Source organism: Silurus meridionalis, chromosome 15, assembly GCF_014805685.1.
Source record: "Silurus meridionalis isolate SWU-2019-XX chromosome 15, ASM1480568v1, whole genome shotgun sequence".
Classification (NCBI taxonomy): Eukaryota; Metazoa; Chordata; class Actinopteri; order Siluriformes; family Siluridae; genus Silurus; species Silurus meridionalis.
In genome coordinates, this window is record NC_060898.1 from 9,857,765 (window position 1) to 9,880,091 (window position 22,327).

Consider the following 22,327-nt stretch of genomic DNA (forward strand, 5'->3'; position numbering starts at 1 on the left):
GGTGCAGGACATGTATGAGGACAGTGTGACAGCAGTGAAGTGTGCAGTAGGAACAACAGACTGGTTAAAGGTTAAGGATGGACTGCATAAAGGATCGGCGCTGAGCCCTTTCCTGTTTGCAGTGGTGATGGACCGGTTGACAGACGAGGTCAGACAGGAGTCTCCATGGACTATATTGTTTGCGGATGATATTGTGATTTTTGGTGAGAGTAGGGAGCAGGGTGAGAAGAGCCTGGAGAGGTGGAGATATGCGCTGGAGAGAAGGGGAATGAAAGTCAGGAGTAAGACAGAGTACTTTGACTTTACTCTGCAACAATTTCCTTCCCCTCCAGAGTTGTTTATCATCAATTCTAAGTGACCTATAAAGAACTTACTCTATTCAAAGTTATTCTTCCGAATTACACCATTCATGTTTACCCATTAAAAGGACCTAAAATGAAAAACTTGCTTTTCAGTCTTAAAAGAAAAATGAACAACTATATACAGTCGAACCCACTTATCTCGACCTTGGTTAACTCGCCAACCCTATTAAGTCGACGTTTTTGAAGTGGAACCGCCAAATTCTCGCTTTGTCTTAGCATTTTTTAATCGGTTATGTCGATTTTTTTTTTTTTATGTCGCTGAACCCTAATATCTTGAGCACAAGGGGGGGCAAATTTGCCACTTAACGTCGGTTATGTCAGGAATCCCCCTGCCACACCCCATTTGTTCGGGCATTCCCCGAAGCACCCTGCTTCTTCTCCTTTGCGGGCGAGCTCGTCGCAATCATGCTGATCACACACACCTGACTCTTATTCACTTATTCATCCCATGTCCTATTTAAGCCCCTCACCTCCACACACTCGCGGTCCGTTATTGTTTGTGCATGATCGTATGTGTTGGTTCATGGTGGTCTGTGTAATCGCATATACATATCCCGCTACGTACCCTTCTTCTCGGACTCCGCATTCTCTCAACGGCACCCGGATTACCCCGATCCTGCTGTTTTCCATGTTCACGCTGTCTGCACCACGTTTATCCGTTGCTGCCCAGCGCTGCGCTTTCCATAGCGCGGATCCATGGATTCTCTACACAAACTGTCTCTGCTTTCACAGAACTTCATGGACCGCGCTCCCGGAGCGCACCACTGGATATTACTGCTTCGCTACAAGTATTGGTGGATTATCTCCTAAGTATTCTCAATAAACTTTGTTTGCGTTTACTTCGGCTTCCACCTCCTTATCCGCATTACAGGTTATCTCGATCCGCATGACCAATCAAAGAAATCGCGGCGACGCTGTTGTGTAAAAAACCTCCAAAAACACGTGCGTGTACATTCTCATTTAATAACGCACATCATGTACATAAAGAAATTTCAAGCACGTTAATATATTGCCGCCATTTTGGTTTTTGTTTATCACGATCATCGGTTATCTCGATGCTTTTTGCCGTCCCCTAGGCCGGCGACATAACCGGGTTCCACTGTACTCATGTCTCACAATTTTTTTTTAAGCTTATTTAAAAAAAAATAATAATAATAAAGACAATGATTCTGATATGACAAACAGGATGAATCACATGTAACTATATAGTACAATAAACAAATTGGAATCACAACCATAAGACATTAAAATGTCACAGTTTGTGGTGCAAAATATCCTTAACATCCAAAAGGTGCTTCTATGGTATGTGCAACTTTGTAAACTTGAATATGTTCAGCTAAACAAACAGTTTTCAGTGCAGTTGTTATTAAAAGGACATGTTCATCTTTGACAACAATATTCTGCATTGCATGAAATACAGGTATGTCATTTTGAACCTGAACACAAACTGCCAACCCTGACCGATATATATTTCCGCAGTACTTGACCCATTTCACATTTAGGACTTTAGTCCACATGGGCACAATAAGTTTCTCAGCCATCTCAGTGCCAACTTACATTTTATTCAAGGGGACCATTTTCCCAGGACCTAATTTCATGTCATTTGGATCAAATGTTTGCCAAATGTAAGCCATTTGGCACTGGTGTTTCTTTGCTAATGTTTTCGTTAAGTTTTTAAAGCTTTTCAGCTGCTTTTTAAAAACATTATGCTTTGATTCGTAACGCATGCACCAACAATGTAGCAGTGATCGAATTTTCTGCATACAACTAGGGTAATAAAATTATGCTTTGGCAACAATTTCTTATCAGGGAACAAATGCTTAAACAAACTGTGGTGCTCTGCAATCAGGCGTTTTTGAAGTGGAACTGCCAAATTCTCGCTTTGTCTTAGCATTTTTTATCGGTTATGTCGACTTTATGTCGCCGAACCCTAATATCTCGAGCACAAGGGGGGGAAAATTTGCTATTTAACGTCGGTTATCTCGATCGGCACTGTGCGGCTGCAGAACAACTCACGAAAGTGGCGGAAAAATCAAGCCTTACAGATGCTACAGGTGTTGTATACTGGTGAATCTCTGCTGTTAGTTAGTGCACATATGCCTTTTGTTGTTAAATGTTATGCGATGAACGGGAGGCGAAAGCCGGGCTTGGTAGGAACGTGGGATGAGCAGCAAAAGCATAGAATGAACACCGGCAGGATCGGGGGGAATCCGTGATGCGCTTTGGGAAGAAAAGAGCAGCCGTTGAGAGAGTGCCGGGATACGCATAAGCGATAACAACGACCACTGTGAACCAACATATACCAACAATAACGGACGGTGAGAGTGTGGAAGTTTAAATAGGAGCTGGTGATGATGATAAACGAGCACCAGATGTGCGCGATTGAAGCCGGGAGCTTCAGAGAAAGCGGCCGAGAAAGCACCTGACACGCTGAAGGGGGCCGAAGGGGGCGTGGCAGGTGGATTCCTGACAGATAAACATGTACTGTATGTACATTTTTATAGCATGCCTTCATCAAACAAATCGCGGCAACGCTGTTGTGTAAAAAAACCCCTCCAAAAACACGTGCATGCACATTCTTATTTAATTAACGCACATCATGTACATAAAGAAATTTCAAGCACGTTAATATATTGCCGCCATATTGATTTTCGTTTATCTCGATCATCGGTTATCTTGATGCTTTTTGGCAACCCCCTAGGACATCGACATAACCGGGTTCCACTGTACCAGTGGATATAACTGAAGAAAACACTATACTAACTATCTGAAGCAATAAAAAGAACAAATGCGAGTGCTGATCATTAGGACACACAATATCTCTAAAAATAATGGGCAGATAACGCAGTAAACACCAGCTCTGAGTGGCATTTAAGCCCAAATCATTGGAACCCTCTCTTAATTCTACACCAGGAGGTTTGTTGTTTTGTTCCATAAAGCCATCGCTAAAACTCTGAATTCTTCTGTGTACTTTTGCTGATGTGGTGTAATTGCCCATCAGGTGCTGAATGAGTAATTTCATCTCATATTGTGCAACCCCCTCTAATATATCATGCATAATATCAACTGAAAAATTTGCAGTGGTGTGAAAATATTGCAAAGAATTTAAAAAGGCACAACTGTCTACTATATTTGTTTTTAGGGGTACAGACTCACAGTTTGAATGTGTGTTTGGTAAATCACCTACATCCCCTAATAAAATGGAGTTGGCAGTGAATGAGCTTTCACCAGAATCGAGGCATGAACTGTCAATTGCACAACATTTGCTGAGATGCTTTCGTAATTCAGAAAAACTATGGTAAACATGTGAACAACCTTTTTGAGCACATTTTCCCTGAACAAAGTCCATGGACTAACTTATAGTGTCTCATAAGGGAATTGGCATCGGCATGCCTCCTTTTACATATGAAACAAATAATCTGGTTACTGGACCATTCTAGCTCTTAACTCAGCCACTCTGGGATTCACCATGGTGAATTCAACATCTAGATCGTAAACAGTGGTTTGCAGAAAGCTATTACACATTGGTCAATTGCTGACAGTATGAGGTGCCAAAGACAAAGTGAGCTTTGAAAAGCTCATCAACACAAGCCAGTGAATTAGAGGCCTTGCATGGTCTACCATGCTTTTTTAGGGGCATGTTGGTCAATTACTCTGGATCCTCTGGATCCTAGTTTTCTTTGGTCCAACAGCAAGTAGATACGACTGGAGACTTTCTCTAATTCTATCCAGGTGCCCTTGGATACTGGTACCAGTCTGTACCAGAATGAAAACATATTAGAGCCAACGTGGCCTAACAGTTAGTCAATATGCAGCATGAATAAAGATGCATTGGTGTCTTCCACTAAAGTTTCTGTACATACTTCCAAGAGATTCCTATAGATTGTTACTAAGTATGTGTGAAGTATAAAAGAAAAAAAGAATTTGGAGGACAGATGATCTTTAAGTACCTGTCTGAGAAATAAGCAAGTTCAAGGTCGCACAGAACAGGAACAGTATAAAACAGTGTCAATTGATCTGCTCCATTCACCTTGATGAATTTCACAAGACTTTATAGCTTGTATATCTGAGATTTTTTCCCGGTCTTTTGCGGCCTTGACTTGAATGTGACAAAAGGTGAACCAGAATCAGAATTAACGACATGTCGCTGTCCCAACCTGGAGACATGGAAAACAAAGTGATTTCTCTTATAGGCCTGTGTGTTTGGTTTTTAGCTAGAAGGTGTTGAACATACCATCCTACTCAGTTTCACTTGACCTAACATTACTTGGAAGATGATCCTGTATAAATACATTACTAGTATTAACAGTATTGACTAATATTATGAACAGTCTTGACTACAGATGTACAATGTCGAGCTCACAAGTCTGTGTGAGGCCATGGCTCTGGGCAATAACCTTTGGTTTTATGCTGGTGGACCACTTCTCCAACAACTTTGAGGTTGCGCACCCAAATAGAAGTCTAAAATCTTGATCAATCTGCCAAAGATAATAAAAGTCAGTACCACAGTTTGTTTACCGAACAAGTCTGTGTTACGGCAGAACAATAGTACTTGATTTTATCTTTATAATTCTCACATATCAAGCCTGGTATATCCTGGAATCGTGGGAAAATTGATAGAATATTAGTTGACTCTTTAGGGTCGTGAAGCAGCTTCTGGGAATAGGCTAGTGTTAACCTCATCTTTTTCTTTACCACTGCCTCATCAGCTGTATGCTTCATCAGCAATTCATCAATTGCTTCCTGACACTGAAGTTTATCATGTAGCAAACTATCTTCTTTGCAGGGATACCTTTCAGCATTTGGCCCTCCTGAAATTGTTTAAGACAATATGAAAACCACATTTGTAATTCTTTTTATTTTTAAAGCACAACACGTTAACATCAAAGAAGATAAATGACAGAAAATAACATGGAAAAAATGTATATATATCCCGGAATGACATTTTAAATTTGCCAACCGTGAGAGATGATAAAAACAGTGTTTACATTCAATATTTTTTATTCTGATCAATATCTCATATTTTGTAGAGATAGTAAAACGTGACCTCATTCTCACTATAGAACAAAAGAATACTTCAAATACAAGTCACAAATGTTAAGATGAGTAAAATAATAAAATAATGCAAAAGTTGCATATTCATTTAAAAATTTTTTTATAAAATGTTAATCAAGCCTTGCAGCCAAGCACTGATTAAACATCAAATCTTGCACCTGTTTGTGGTTGCCGGGCGTTTCATCCGAAACTCCAATGCTTCTTTTTGCAGAGTTTTAATTCTCCATGCCAAAAATAATGCTCCTATGACCAGAACAAACAGACCTAAAAGTTATACATTACTAGAATAAGAAATTAATTTAACTTCAATTATACTGTAAATAATATTTATTTTGCACGATGCAGTAAATCCTCCTTCTTTAAATCAAATAGATTGAGATGCTTGCTCCTGGGGTCAGCCAAATTTGGGAAGCGGGAGATGAATCTCTTTGCATATTGTTCCTTCAAGTGTCCAGAAGCCCTTGTTCTACACACAAACATAAACCAATTACAACCCATAACACCAGTAACATTAATTTACAAGGTACTGTATAAACAACCTTCCCATGTTCATTTGTCAAATGTGCTACCAAGATTTTCACCATGTCACGTCTTCGGCTATCTGACAGACTTTTAGTGCGAGCGTATTCACTTGCAATCTTTTCACCTCCAGGGCTGGTCTTTAGGATATCTTCGATCATCTGGAAGAGGGGATGATATAATATTGAGCAAAGATGAGAAAATAACAACTGGCAACTGTATATAGTTCCAAATATCTTTAATATTTAAGTTATTCTATATAGATGTAATTCAGAGACAAGATTGGTGATCCTTACTTGAGCAAGATGTTCCTCTGCTTGATATTTTTTAGGAGGACTTCTAATCAAATTTGCTGTGTTGTCAGACTCTGATGTGCCTTCGGTATCTCCTACTGAGCTTGAGCTTAAATAATCAATATAAACCATACCTATAGTCTGATTAACTGTTTCTACTATTTTTATATCATGTTAAACAGCTATTGCGAATTAGTACAATAGACACATTAGTCTATGCAAAAAAAAATTTGGTGCATATTGCTGAAAATAAACACACAAATGTATAAGCATGTAATACAATTTTTCATCAAAACATTCTTTGCCTGGAATCATATTTTCTAGGACACCAAGGTCTGGTTGTGTCACCAGGTATTCAAAAGCTTCATCAATCTCTGTCTTCGAGTCATCAAATACTTTCACATCAATTTTTGGAAGATCAAATTTCTTGCCAACTGAAGGATGACAAACCATTGCCAAATTAACAAAAAACAAATGAATTAAGAGTTATTTTTATACCCTATAAGATACAACTATAAACTTAGTTTAATACTATTAAAATTTTTAGAAGGAAAAGTATTAGAGATTAACAATGTTAAAGTTTCTCCTCTTACCACATTCCAAAAACGTTTGAAACGTAAAAGGTTTTGAAAAAAATATATATTTTTTGCTAACTTTGAACGTCACTCTGACAACGTTGTTGGTTTGCATCCTGAAGGAAGCAGAAAGATGAACACAAGACAATAATACTCATTGTCATTCAACATGAATTATTTTTTCTTCACTGGTGTGTTTTTAATTTGTAATAACTGTTCAACTCATGCATTCAGATGGTGATTCATTCACGATTTAGGAGTGGGTTTTGAATGAATAAAAGTGTCAATATAAAAAAGGTAATTGCACGGTGTTCCACAATAATGGCGCAATCGCACATTTGCTGAGCAGTATGCAAATTCAATGTGAGCGCCCTAACACTCACAACAAATATTCTTTAATCAATGATCAAAAGCCCAACAATGAGCTTGTGAATGAAAGGGTACAACATTCTGGAATCAGACGCCAAAAAAATAAAGATTAGCCCCTGTAAATATTGATAATACTATATGTTACCGTGAGAAATTCGAGTCCGAATAGGGCTAATGCAGGCCTCCAACAATCCAGTTAAGGCTGTTAACTCTTTACCGAGTCAAGTACATGTGTTGCACAATTCTCGCCACAATAATTTAGCTTACAAACATTTAATAAACAGTTGGCAATTTTACTGGTGTCATTTAACGTTGAAGGGATTAAATCCAGAGGACAGGCAGTGGGATTGCAAGATTGGATGACTTGCAGTATCTCATCTTCTGTTAAGGTTGAGAAGCTTGACAGAGACATAGTGGATTGTCGGCTGTGTTGTGTAGTTGTTGTTGGGGAGGAAGTGAATGTCTGGCAGATTTTCTTAATCTTCTCATCATAGAAGAAGGCAAAGTCATTAGCAGTCAGGGAGGATGGAGCAGGTGCAGCAGGGGGGTTGAGTAGTGAAGAGAAGATGTTGTGGAGCTTACGAGGATCTTGTGCAGAGGCCTTAAGCTTTTCCTTGTAGAAGGCAGTTTTGGCAGTAGTCACCTCCAAAGAAAATTTAGTCAGGAGTGCGCGGTAAGATGCGAGGTCTACATCAAGCTGTGATTTTTTTTTTCCACTTCCTCTCTGCAGATCTGAGCTCTCGTCGACTGCTGCGCAAAACGTCTGACAGCCACGGTGTTGGACAAGAAGACTTCTTGGGTTTTGTAGTCAAAGGGCAGAGGAGGTCCATGGTTGAGAAAAGAGATGAGAGGCAGGAGTCCGTAGCAATGTCTAAGGGTAGATGAAAGAGTACAGGAAGCTACAGAGGAGGGGATGATAGAATTAAGGTTAGGACGGATAAGAGAGACATGTAAATTATTTTTAGGTTGAATAGGAGGAGTGTTTAAAAAGGAAACCAGGTGATGATCAGAGATTGCAAGTGGAGTGGCAGTCATGCCTGTAGCTGGAGTAGGGCGGGTGAAAACCAGGTCCAGGACATTTCCTCCCTTGTGTGTTGGAGGGCAGCTGTTAAATGTCAAAGAGAAGGTATTCAGAAGAGGCAAGATGACTGAAGTTTGTCAGAAGTCACCAAGAACTGTCAGAGGGGTGCTGTCAGAGGGGAAAGTACTAAGGAGTGTGTCCATCTCTTCTAGGAAGTCTCCAAGGGGACCAGGGGGGCGGTAGATGACAATGATGAAAAGGTTGATTGGAGTGGAAACTGCATGAAATTCAAAAGAAGACCTGGTTAAATGAGACAAAGGGAGAGGTGTGAAACACCATCCCCGTGATAAAAGTAGACCTGTACCACCACCTCTACCGGTTTCTCTTGGTGAGTAAGAGAAAGCATAGGAAGAAGACAGAGCAGCTGGTGTAGCACTGTTCTGTGGGGATATCCAGTTCTCGGTAAGTGCCAGAAAGTCGAAGGTGAAGTAGGAAGCCAAGCCTGTGGTAAAGTCAGCTTTCCTTACAGCTGACTGGCAATTCCAGAGCCCACCTACCACCGCTGTTTGAGATTGAGACAACAGGGGAGGGTAGATGAGGTTACTGGCAATGTGACATCTGTTCTGTGGATGGGAACGTCTGTGTCTGTAAGAGATGACTACAGAGATGTGTTTGAGGCACATGACCTCCCAATTTGAGATCAATGTGTTTTAAAAGAAAAAGTACAAATAAGAATTTATAGATAAACACCAAGTGTTACTGGCTTAAGGGGGGCAACCGCTACAGACATTGTCTGCACCTTCAATATAAGTGCCCTGCCCACAATTCACACCTCGACCAGGCTTTGATGGATGGAGGTCTGATTACAACCCAAGTTAAACAAAGCATGGTGTAGGGTCCCCACCCAATGGCCCAACAAGGGAATCCACTGGTGTGGGTGAAGGTATGCTGCATGTAAGTCTTTCTTGCGCTGCTGTAAAAGATTACTAAAATGGATATCAATTTGTTGCATGAATCTAATATTTTTACCTCTAATCTGACTTCAATTTATAATAAAGATTTAACTTGAATATATTTAGTTAAAGCTGATCACCTTATTGGTTGTATTTCTTCTCTAATTTTAATAGATTATTCTGAACATTTTGTCTTTTTAAATAATCATTCATTATGGACCCGGAGTTGCTTAGAGCCTTGTGCTTGGCTAACAATACCTGCTCACGGAGGCACATTGGCCAGTTTGTGTCTTAGTCAGAGGTTTTAACAGTAAAGTAATATTCTTTAAGTAGACCACTCAATGCTTGCTCATTCATGAAGAATAATGTATTTAGCCACTTAGTTATAACTTGCTAAGTCGGTGATAGTCAGAATTCATAAGGTCCCAGACGTTGTGCTTTATGCTCCATCCGTTTAGGAGCCTTCAGTTTGTACTATCCTGGTCATAGATTTGTGGTAACACCAGGCTACATAATCAACCAGATATAAATGAATTCAGGAAATTTCAGCATTAATCAAGAATTTTACATTTATTTGCCAGGCAATAAGCCTTAAACAAATTTCACATCTAAAACAAATAATAGGAAAAAGTTACACAACATGATCAGCTTAAAACCAAATAGTTTAGCAATGTAGTTTACAAAAGAATTGTTAGTCACTGTACCTGGCAATAGAGACACACACAGACTGTGAGGGAAGTTCTGACTACAGAATGCTTACCTGAGTGTTTCACCACATTTCCTTACATACCCAAACCATCATAAACACTAGTAAATTCAAAGTAATAAAAGCTTTGCAAACCCCTTTCTTGGGACAGGAGGTGACCTAAAAACCAAATGTCACCTAGTGTAAAACCAACAGCTCGTAAGGATCTTTTCTGGGGCAATCCTTATGTCAGTAGGACAGAATTTCCCCAAACCTGACATCTGTTCTCCTGATATGACTGAGATCATATTTCCAATTACACTGAGACCTATAAAATGATACCAAACATGTGAAGGTAAAATGCATACATTCCTAAAATGTAATTATTACATTATGCAAGTATAGTAGCTTGAGTTCTGGGAACTTTTAAGTCATCTTTCTATGACTTGATCCATGATCTGAGGATCAGATTAAAGAGAGCCTCTCCTTAGATTAGAAAGTTTGTTTTGTTGCATGACAGTTCTCGGGGTCTGGGATCATGAGGGGATCTGACCATGGTATGTATGCCCTTGGATGTATTCGGTGCAACCTGGCTTGAACGGGTTTGATCTTTGCAAATCGTGGAGCCAACCACTGAAACCACCTTCATTTCCAGGCATTGGTCCATGAAATGCCTGGGCTCTGTGCATCAGCAGCACCTATGATGTTGGGATCACCCAAATGTGGGTGAGAAAACACGGACAAAGAAAGGTTAGATAGAAGGTGGTGAGGAAGAAGAGCCTGTGGCTGCGTGGGTACAGCGGGAAAAAGAAGAGAGACAAAACAAGGTAGAGAGCTCAACTGCACCCATATGTCGTTAGATGGTCTTTGGCCAGCTGGACCACCTGTGCATCTATTTGAGGGAGACATGGGCAGCAGCTGGCGAGCCTGCTTGATACCAGTGTGGAGAACTTTTTGGTCAAAGAGGAAAAGATGAGGCAGAGGCCTTTTAACTTTCACTTTTCAATGAATTATTGTGCATGCACACATTTTATATATATATATACACACACCACACACACACATACATACATACTAAGAAAGTCATTGTTCACTGTCTTCCTCCTTCCTTTCACAACAATTTCTCTCGGGAGGTTATCTTTTGGCATCGTTGTGCGTTTAAAAATCACCATCGGTGGAAGCTTTTCTCCCGATGCCGTGCAGCTCAGAACACAGGTGAAATGCGTTTTTTCATGCCCGGTTGTTTTCAAGCGTGACGAATGATTCGCATTTCCTGTTTCCAGTCCGAGTGAGCGGCAGGTCAAACGTCAGAGAATCCTCATCCATATTTATGATATGCTGTGGCCCGATTCAGTGGGAGCGCGATTTAATATAAAGAATTTAATTGGTTCACCTGAACCCATTCGGCAATTTTATTGGTCTAATGTTATAGGGCTCAGTTTTTTGGCTTGAAGTTACTTTTAAGACAAGTATCGTCGATATCAATAACAATACTTCTACTAATTTACGTTTACATTACATTTGCCCTTATCCAGAGCGACGTACAAAAGTGCTTTGAGTTTCTAGTAATGAATAAATCTACACTGGTACACCAGATTACAAACTTAATATAAATATAACCCTAGAATTCTATATAACCCTAAAATTCTAATCATACCTGTATTTATAGTTATACTCGTATGAAGTGTAATATCATCTTCTTGAAGCTTCATCAGTGTTAACTAGAAGGAAGTAACTCCATATAATGCTTTATTTTCTTTTAGTCATGATTGCAGCAATGCACTCGTGATTATGCAATCTATATACAAGTTAGAAAAGTTACAGTTTATCCAATATTACCTCATTAACCATCTCTGTGGAAACATGGCAAAAGTTTTGCTTGGTGTCCTTATGAATTATGTAATTTAAAATATCAAAATTACTTTAAAACATTTACCGGAATATGGTCTATGTTGAGTAAGGATTTACTAATAATCAAAATAATTTTGCATAAAGCCTCCATATTTGTCCTTGGCCATGCTGACTTGAGATTTTATATATATATATATATATATATATATATATATATATATATATATATATATATATATATATATATATATATATACACACCATACTTTCCGGACTATAAGCTGCTACTTTTTCCCACGCTTTGAACCCTGCGGCTTAAACAACGAAGCAGCTAATATATAGATTTTTCCTGGGTTTTTCCCGGTTTCACAAGCTTCAAGAAAAAACACTGAGCCCCATAACATTAGACCAATGAAATTGCTGAACGGGTTCAGGTGAACCAATGAAATTCTTTATGTTAAATCAGATGCGCTAACACTGAATCGGGCCGCACCACATCATAAATATGGATGAGGTTCCTCTGACCTGCCGCTCACTTGGACTGTCTACAGGAAATGCGAATCATTCGTCACACTGAAAACAACCAGGCATGAAAAAACACACTTCACCTGTGTTCTGAGTTGCACGGCATCGGGAGAAAAGCTTCACCAATTGTGTTTTTTAAACGCACGACGATGTTAAAAGATAAACTCTCGAGAGAAATTATCGTGAAAGGAAGACAGTGAACAATGACTTTCTTGGTAGGCTACTGTTTAGATACACACAATGTTACAGGCACTGTCTTTTGTTAAAGCCTGTGTAAAGTTCATTAGTTTCAGTCTAGACACCTGCAGCTTATAGACAGGTGCGGCATATTTATGTTCAAAATAAAAATCTTTGTCAAATTCAGTGGGTGCGGCTTATATTTGGATGCGCTTAATAGTCCAGAAATTACGGTAGATGTTGCTGGTATTATCTTATTGGCCCTACATTTTCCACAGTAATTTAATTAATTAAAAAATATTTATAAATGAATAGTTAATTTTTCCAATTGTGTTATGTAAGGACACTCTAATTTTAATCTTAATTGATGAGTTGTAATCACTAAAAATGTATTTGTTCAAACAAGGTGCCATGTTTTAAGTTGTTTGAACATGTAAATATCAGGAAGAGATACATGTCAGGAAATGAAAAATTTGTCAGGATACTAAAAATTAAAGTGTAAAGCTAAAGATCTGATTGGTTGTTTTTTTTTTGAGTTATACATGCTTGGATATTTTTGCACTCATGACATATGGTGCAATACTTAAGTAATATACAGCATAGATCAAGGAAAAGTTGGGTTTATCTGTATTCTTGCTACGATATGACATTGGGTTACTGGCTTATCTACTGGTCATTGTATTCTGTGTTGTACAGCTAATGCAAGAAATTAATTATAAAATGTTTCGTACTTTTAGTGCTAGAAGTTAATAGGATTTAGAAAAGTATTCGTATTTCTTCATGCTACAAAGGAAGTGATGTCTTAAACCTGCAGTTGAGGGATTAAAGTAATTGTTAAACAAAAATAAAAAAGCCAAGCAAGCAAATTACAAAGCAAGTTAATGAAATAAGTTAATAAAATAAGCCACGTCTTCAGGATGTGATGTACTTTTACATGTATCTCACATCTGTTTTCTTTATAATGTAGCAAATTGGTGCTAATAATTATTTTTCCTTAGATGTAAGAAATGTTTTTGCATTTCCTTAGCTTCTGAAGAGCTGACGATTGCTGGTATGACCTTTACCACCTTTGACCTTGGTGGCCATGCACAGGGCAAGTACTTTTTATTGTAGCATGATACACTTTTTCCTTTTTAGGGGTGTGTGTGTGTGTGTGTGTGTGTGTGTGTGTGTGTGTGTGTGTGTGTTCATGCATATGCCTCTCTGGCAAAATACTCGCATAACACCTCTTGTATCACTTGCATCCTAGCAAGAAGAGTGTGGAAAAACTACCTCCCCGCCATCAATGGCATTGTCTTTCTTGTTGATTGTGTAGACCATCCAAGACTGGCTGAATCCAAAACAGAACTTGACGTGAGTTATTTTCTTTAGGGTTTTTATTTTTTTATTAAATTAATTTTTTATATATATTATACCAAATCCATTATGAAGGAAAACTAATATTGGGGGAAAAAAGGCCTTATTTTTGTTGACAAATAAAAAGTAGCATTAATATAATGGTAATATGTAAAAATATGTATGTGCAGAATTTGGAGAGGTTAAAGGCATCGTCTGTAGGTGCTGCTACAGTGACTTTGGGATGTCCTATTTGTCCACCCATTTCATTTACAACAACTGATGAGATGCCTAATGTCCAGTCAATTACAAAAACCAAAACATAGATTTGTATGGTGAACTAATCAATATCAGTTTATTTCTGAAAATAAAATATACAATCTCTGTGCAGAGTGCTGCATGACTTTTCGTAGTAAAGCCCTCTGTAAAGCAGACTTGGCACTGCCGTGAATATAGACAAAATGTTAAGTATATTATCAAAACACAAAGATATCAACTAATTCCTTAAATCTAAGCCAAAACTGACATTCACAAAACAGACAAATCTGTTAACCGTTAACTGCTGAAAGCATTTATCCATCTTCTCACCTTACCAGGGCATAGTAGAATGGAATGTGTGTGAGCAGAGTCAAGTTTATTTTAAGGTTTATTTCTATAGCGCTTTTCACAAAGGACATTGTCTCAAAGCAGATTTAAAGAACTTAAGAGTTAAAGTGAGGCTGGGGCAATTGTGGCAAGGAAAAACTTCCTTAAATGTTAAGGAAAGATGCTTGATAGGAACCAGACTCAAAAGGGGAATCCATCCTCATTTGGGTGATATCAAGAGTATAATTATAAATTTCAGAACAATACAAAACAGCGGAGAGTGAGAACTAATATGAGAACCGGAATATAAGATTGTGAGTAATTATCTTTCTACAGTCTTATACAGTCAGTTGAGGTTATGGAACCAGGAGCTACTGAGCAACTCATAAAATAGCTCAACATTTGCAATAGTCATAGATTCAACATTAGCTTCTCCATGCCAGAACCTTTAAACACTCTTATCAATGGTTCTAGTTTGTATTAATGCTGTTTTGCACTCTAATTGTCAAAAGTTTTTTTTTCTCAAATATTTTGTTTAATTCTTGGTTTGAAACTTTTCTGATTTATTTTATTTGTAGTTTTTCAGTTCTGATAATTACATTTCACAAAATTATAAAGTCTAATGTTAACACAATTAATTATACAAAAAGTATTTTAAAATAATCAAAAAGAATTTTTAGTTTTGGCCCAGAATTTTTATTTTGGTGCATCCATAATTTCTATACTTTTTCAGTGCAGAAGATATACTTAAAAAAGTTGCTGAAATGTGGGTGGTGTACTCAATTTTGTGAGCTACTGTATCATTTAAATGTACATGACTACAGTAATCCCCCACTTTACTGCGGTTCGAATCTCGTGCCCCCGGTTATGTGCATTTGCCCCATAACTAATTTTTTTAGCTGATATTTCCGGTCTCGCACGGATAGAACGATAGACCAAAAAACTTATAGGGAATTGTTTTTATGGAGTATTATGTTGAAATAATTAAATTTATTAATAAGAATATAATGAACCCAGCCATTAGGGTTGCACAAACCAGTGCGCTCTTAGTGCCGTTCCCAAGCCCGGATAAATGTGTTGGGAAGGGTTGTGCCAAATCAAATATGTGGATCACAAATTCATAACGGGTCGGTCAAAGCCCGGGTTACCAACGACCGCCGCAAGAGGAGGAAGATGACTACAGAGACGGCAGGAAAAGCAGAAGCGTAGGAGAGTGGAGTTTTAACTGTTCTATCATGGTGTGGCTGGAAGGAGAAATGGTGAAGGGGTGATCCTGAAGGAACAGTACAGTAAGAGTGTAGTGGAGGTGAAGAGAGTTTCTGATAGGGTGATGAACATTGAAGGGGTGATTGATAAATGTCATAAGAGCTTGTGCTCCACACATCGGCTGTGAGATGGAGGAGAAGAAAAAATTCTGGAGTGAATTAGATGAAATGGTAGATGGTGTACCTAGGAATAAACGATTGGTGATTGGGGCAGACTTTATTGGGCATGTTGGTGAAGGGAACAGAGGTGATGGGGAAGGTATGGCCTTAAGGAGAGGAATGTGGAAGGGCAGATGGTGGTGAAGATTTTGCTAAAAGGATGGAAATGGTGGTGGTGAATACTTATTTTAAGAAGAAGGATGAGCATAGGGTGACATATAAGAGTGGAGGAAAGTACATATTCTATGTAGGAGATGCAACCTGAAGGAGATTGGAGACTGTAAGGTGTTGGCAGGGGACAGTGTAGCTAGACAACATCGGATGGTGGTCTGTAGGATGGTTTTGGAGTTGAAAAAAAAGAAGAGGAGGAGAGTGAGGCCTAAAAAAAGAATAAGATGGTGGAAACTAAAGGAGGAAGACTGTAGTATGAGATTCAGGAAAGAGGTCAGACAGGGGCTCGGTGGTGGTTAAGAGGTGCTGGATGATTAGGCAACTACCGCAGAAGTGATAAAGGAGACAGCGAGAAAGATACTTGGTGTGACATTTGGAAATAGAAAGTAAGACAAAGAGACATTGTGGTGGAATGAGGGAATGCAGGAGAGCACAAGAAGAAAGAGGTTGGCAAAACAGATCGACAAAATGATGAGAAAAGTAGGCAAGAGTACAAGGATATGCGGCATCAGGTGAAGAGGGATGTGGCGAAAACCAAGGCATATGATGAGCTGTATGTGAAGTTGGACACTAAGAAAGGAGAAAAGGATTTATACCAATTGGCCAGGCAGAGGGACCGAGCTGGAAAGGATGTGCTGCACATTAGAGCAATAAAGAATGGAGATGGAAATGTGTTGACTAGTGAGGAGAGTGCGTTGAGAAGATGGAGGGAGTATTTTGAGCAGCTGATGAACTAGGAAAATGAGAGAGAGAGAGAGAGAGAGAGAGAGAAGGTTGGACGATATGGAGATGGTAAAACGGGAAGTGGATAGGATTAGTAAGGAGGAAGTGAGAGCAGCGATTAAGAGGATGAAGAGTGGAAAGTTGGTTGGACCAAAGGGCATATGGCTTGGATGTGAGGGATCCAGGGTGATTTTCTAGGCAACTGAAAGCTTCTCACTCTGGATGTGTACAGGTCCTGTTGAGTGGGCAGGGGAGCATTAATAATCCTTTAAATCGTTCGAAATGTCCTCTGTGGTCTTCTGATGTCTGATTGTGTAGCTGAGCCAACCCAGACAGTTACTGAGATCTCCTTTGTCATTGTGTTTCTTGACTGATTGTACAAGATTCTGTCCCCATTCCTGTAGGCATCCTTTTTGGCCTGATGAATCTGTCTGAGTCTTGCAGTATACCCTGGCTTATATACCATATATCCTTGCAGAAACTGATATAAAATGTTAGTCTGTGAGCTCATCCAAATCAGATGCAGCAGCTTCAAAAACACTCCAATCAGTGCTTGTAATGCCTGCTCTGTTTCATTGGATGTAAGTTTTTGCCTGTATGTAGGGAGAAGATGAACCAGGCAGGTGTCAGAGTCCTAAAGCAGCTCTACAGCTGGAGCGATATGCATCCTTGATTGTGGTGTAGCAGTGGTCCAAAATGTTTTTGTCTCTGGTGGGGGCATGTAATGCTGTTTGAATTTTGGAAGTTTCAATGTTAGGTTTGCTTTATTAAAGTCCCCGAGAATGATTATTGCAGAGTCTGGGTGTTGTTGCTCAGTGCCTGCGATCCGATCGGCCAGCTGTTGCAGTGCTGCAGATGTAATGCGCTGCATGCCCAGCAGATAAAACACAGAGCAACTGAGTAAAAAAAAAAAAAAAAGTCCTTATTTGTCCAGGAGAGAAAGCGGAAATTTGCCGGATTGACACTACACTGCGAGGTTCTAAAGCCATGCTGGCATGCCAAGCTCGCTTTCCCTGCTTACGCATATTAAAGCTTTTAAAGAGCGCCCTGCTCCACCAACTACAATGTCCACCAAAATGTCTGAATAGACAAAAACCGGTTAAAGATTGCGTGGTGCACAAAAGACAGGACAAACAAAAACAGTAAAGCAACTGGAGAGCTCCACACTGAGGCAGCCAACTGCAGCACCATCTTGGAACATCCAATGATTATTCACCAGCTCTACTTTGAGAAATAGCCCTTAGGCTAGATGGTGCAGTGACACCCACAATAACGCGCCCCCCCCCCAATACAATGAAGGACCAGATATGACATGTGAGCAACCATTTTGCACTTAGATTTGATCATATGCAAGTCTGACACTTTGTGCATTCCTACAACAGGCACTAATGACCGATGAAACCATTGGAAATGTGCCTGTTTTGATTCTTGGTAACAAGATTGATAAACCTGAGGCCATAAGTGAGGAGAAACTTCGTGAAATGTTTGGATTGTATGGACAGACAACTGGCAAGGTAAGACAAGCCTTTTTAAAAAACTACAACATGGATGAAAAGATTTACTTCTCTACATTTTGACTGTAGTAATGATCAAATCAATTGTATATGTCTGCTCTTTCTCCAGGGTATTATTCCCCTGAAAGAACTAAATACCAGACCACTGGAAGTGTTCATGTGCAGCGTGCTCAAGAGAGAGGGATATGGGGAGGGCTTCCGCTGGCTTTCACAATATATTGACTAGAGATATTACTGTAAGGAGGTGAACCAGGGACTGCGTAACCTAATTCAAACTCTTCATATTCAGTTCTTGTACAGCCTGTCATCACTCTGCAAAAGAATAGCAGCAGTAGACACAGTACAACTTGATTTAAATAAACCTTTTTAATGGGTAGACATTTAATTAAACCATTTTATTCTTAAAGCTTTTCTAAGGCAATGAAAAATCAGTGCCTTGATTTTCAAGCCAAATAGATGCCTGTTTATATCTTTCACTATGTATATGTGAAATCTGTATGTGGAGGCTTAAAAGCAAATAATTATAGTGGTAATCACAGCCCCCATATAATTAAGAATGTGTTTGAGATGTTTGAATATGTTTGCAGCTCATGGTTTTTAACAGAATACAAGGTTGGTATTTTTGAGAAAATCATTCATTTCGATATTTTGTGGTTTTGAGTCATTGGTGTGGGATTAAAAGATAAATGAGACAACACATTAGAATTACAGCCTTAAATTCTTGATATTTGCATCTAGGTGTGTTATTTTTACATGGTGTTTCTTGTTTGCATTTGTTTGTTTTTTATTATTTTTAAATGTTTAGGTTCAAACAAAAAGTAAAATTTTAAAGTTGTTTTATACATATAGATGTTACGATCACTGAATGAATGCTGAAATTCTGAATCATTGCCCTAATAATCTTTTGATAACCCAAAACGTCTCAAATGTTAGTCAAAACATGCAAAAAGAATAAATTGGCAGTTGCCTATATGCTGGGGACTGTAAATCTCCTCTTTTACCATCTACTAGTATCGATCAACTACTGTGTGTCCAGTATATAACTTAATAGGCATGTATATTTAATGTATCTGAATATCTTATGGATTTTATGGGTAGCTTCCAAAGGAGTTTTTGCTTTTATCAGCGTACCTAGGCACAAGTATATATATATATATATATATAAAAAAAAAACTAAAAGGGCTGTCTAACAATTAGTGTTTTAAAGCACTTTTCGGAGTCATTTTTAAGGAGCTACATAAAATCTTTTTCCTGTTTTTTTTTTTTTTTTTTTATTATTATTATTTGTTAATGTCTATCATTCCATAAACTGTTGCATGTGACGGAGAAATGATGCAAAAGTTATTAGTTAATAAATATAAAAAGGGTAAACCTTTCCAGTGAATCATTCCTTTTTCTAAACTATGCTTAATTAAAAGGGGTTTAATGCCAGATACCACTATCCGTATCCATCTGTATTCAGATTAATTCAATCTTGACAGTTCCTCTGCTACTTTACTGAAGTTCGTAACTGGCCTTTTTAACAATTTTAAATAAAATGCCTGCTTGGTTGTATAATATATAAAATAAAACAAATTAATGGAATACACTTTTTAATTATATTGATATCATCATAATGATATCAGCTGCCGAATGCCTGAATGGCTTTCACCCAGTTGCACTCACCCTATTATTATGAAGTGCTTTGAGAAACTGGTTCTGATTCATCTCACTGTGGGCCTACCACCTACACTGTACCCACAGCAGTTTGCCTATCACCCAAACAGGGCAACAGAGGATATAGTTTCCAATGCTCTTCATTTAGCCCATAACCACCTGGATAGAATAGAATGCTGTTCATTGACTTTAGCTCTGCATTCAGTACAGTCCTCCCCACTGTAATGATCACTAAGCTCAATTACCTGGGTACCTTGCAGATAGATTCTGCAGATTCTTACCAACAGACCTCAATCTGTTAGGTTGGGCAAACAGGTATCCTTCATTCTGAACACTGGCATCCCACAGGGCTGTGTTCTGAGCCCACTACTCTACTCCTGTTCACCCACGACTGTGCTCCTGTGCATAACTCCAAAATCTTCAAGTATGCAGATGACACCAGAGTTGTTGGCCAGATCAATAACAACGACGAATCGGCCTACAGGGAAGATATCCGAAGCCTGACAGCATGGTGTGCCATCAACAACCTGACCCTCAACGTGAAAAAGACTAAAGAGCTCATCGTGGACTTTCGGAAATCTAACAGCAGGAGACATTCCCCAGTCTACATGAATTGAACTGAGGTAGAACGGGTCTCCAGCTTTAAGTTCTTGGGGGATCTCTAAGGATCTGTCCTGGCATCAGAACACTTCAGCTCTGGTTAGAAAGGCACAACGACACCTGTAGTTTTTGAGGAGTTTTAAGAAAGCTCAACTGTCCCCAGGGATTTTAACGACTTTTTAACCGCTCCAACTCAATCATGTATGGTACGGAGGCTCCACTGTGTGTAATCGCCCAACGCATCACTGGCACCCAACTAACTGCCTTTGAGCACCTTCACCACAGCAGATGTCTGTGCAGAGCTCACATTATCATCAAGGACTCTTCACAACCCAGTAACTAACTGCTTAACCTCCTTCCATCAAGAAGGAGATACAGGAATGTACGCACCAGAACCAGCAGGTTCAGGTACAGCTTTTTCCATCCATCATCACACTACTGAACACTACATTAAACTCTATGAAACACTGTATATAACCTGTATGTAATTTGTACATACAATGATCCGCTGTGGCGACCCCTAATGGGAGCAGCCGAAAGAAGAAGAAGAATATATACATGAATGTAAAATTTAAGACAATGTATTGCGAATGAGTATAAAATGAGTATAAAAAAATACGAACTCCTCCACCTTTTCCAGCTCTTCTCCCTGCAACCGCATCACTTCACTGCCCTCCCTCTCATTCACACAGATGTACTCTGTCTTACTCCTACTGACTCTCATTCCCCTTCTCTCCAACGCATATCTCCACCTCTCCAGGCTCTTCTCAACCTGCTCACTACTCTCACCACAAATCACAATATCATCCAAACATCATAGTCCAGGAGACTCCTGTCTGACCTCGTCCGTCAACCTGTCCATCACCACTGCAAACAGGAAAGGGCTCAGGGCCGATCCTTGATGCAGTCCAACCTTCACCCTGAACCAGTCTGTCGTACCTACTGCACACTTCACTGCCGTCACACTGTCCTCATACATGACCTGCACCACCCTCACAAACTTCTCTTACACACCTGACTTCCTCATACAATACCACAACTCCTCTCTTGGCACTCTGTCATACGCGTTCTCTAAATCCACAAATACACAATGCAATTTCTTCTGTCCTTCTCTATACTTCTCCATCAACATCCACAAAGCAAATAAGGCATCTGTGGTGCTCTTCCTAGGCATTAAACCATACTGTTGCTCACAGATGGTCACCTCTTCTCTCAGATTTGATTCGGCACATGTTTTTACGCTGGAAGCCCTTCCTAACGCAACCCTCCCCATTTACCCGGGCTTGGGACCGGCACTAAGAGTGAGAGTGCACTGGCTTGTGCATCCATAATGGCTGTGTTTACATTCATGTATATATACTGAACAAAATTATAAAGGCAATTCTTTTGTTTTTGCCCCCATTTTTTATGACTCAAAGATCTAAGACTTTGTACACAAAAGGCCTATTTCTCTCAAATATTGGTTACAAATCTGTCTAAATCTGTGCTAGTGAGCACTTCTCCTTTGCTGAGAGAATCCATCTACCTCACAGGTGTGGCATATCAAGATGCTGATTAGACAGCATGATTATTGCACAGGTGAGACTAGGCTGGCCACAATAAAAAGGCCACTCTAAAATCTGCTATTTTAGCAATGCTATAGTCTTTATTCACTTTATTTACGTGTACACACACACACACACGCACACATATACACACACACACACACACATATATATATATATATATATATATATATATATATATATATATATACACACTACATTTTTATCTGCACTTGTCTATTTGCACAATTGAAAATTTCATTGCTGCGTACCTCTACTTAACTGTTCTACTTAGTTCAGCATACTTTCTGAAATGTCCATTCTTTCCATCATTCATTTATTTATTCCTCCCCTCAATATGTGGAATTGCCAGGATTTTCTTCTTTTAAG

At 39.1% G+C, this 22,327-nt stretch overlaps 1 protein-coding gene across 1 annotated transcript in view; it reads left to right on the forward strand.

The window, feature by feature from the left end:
• Positions 1–19,109, forward strand: part of sar1b (secretion associated, Ras related GTPase 1B) — a 34,598-nt gene extending 15,489 nt beyond the window's left edge. The window contains exons 4-7 of the mRNA XM_046867338.1: positions 13,413–13,478; positions 13,635–13,738; positions 18,006–18,137; positions 18,247–19,109. Coding sequence (XP_046723294.1) covers positions 13,413–13,478; positions 13,635–13,738; positions 18,006–18,137; positions 18,247–18,363 — 419 coding nt within the window. The 3' untranslated portion in view covers positions 18,364–19,109. The remainder of the gene's footprint in view (positions 1–13,412; positions 13,479–13,634; positions 13,739–18,005; positions 18,138–18,246) is intronic.
• The last annotated feature ends 3,218 nt before the right edge of the window (positions 19,110–22,327 follow it).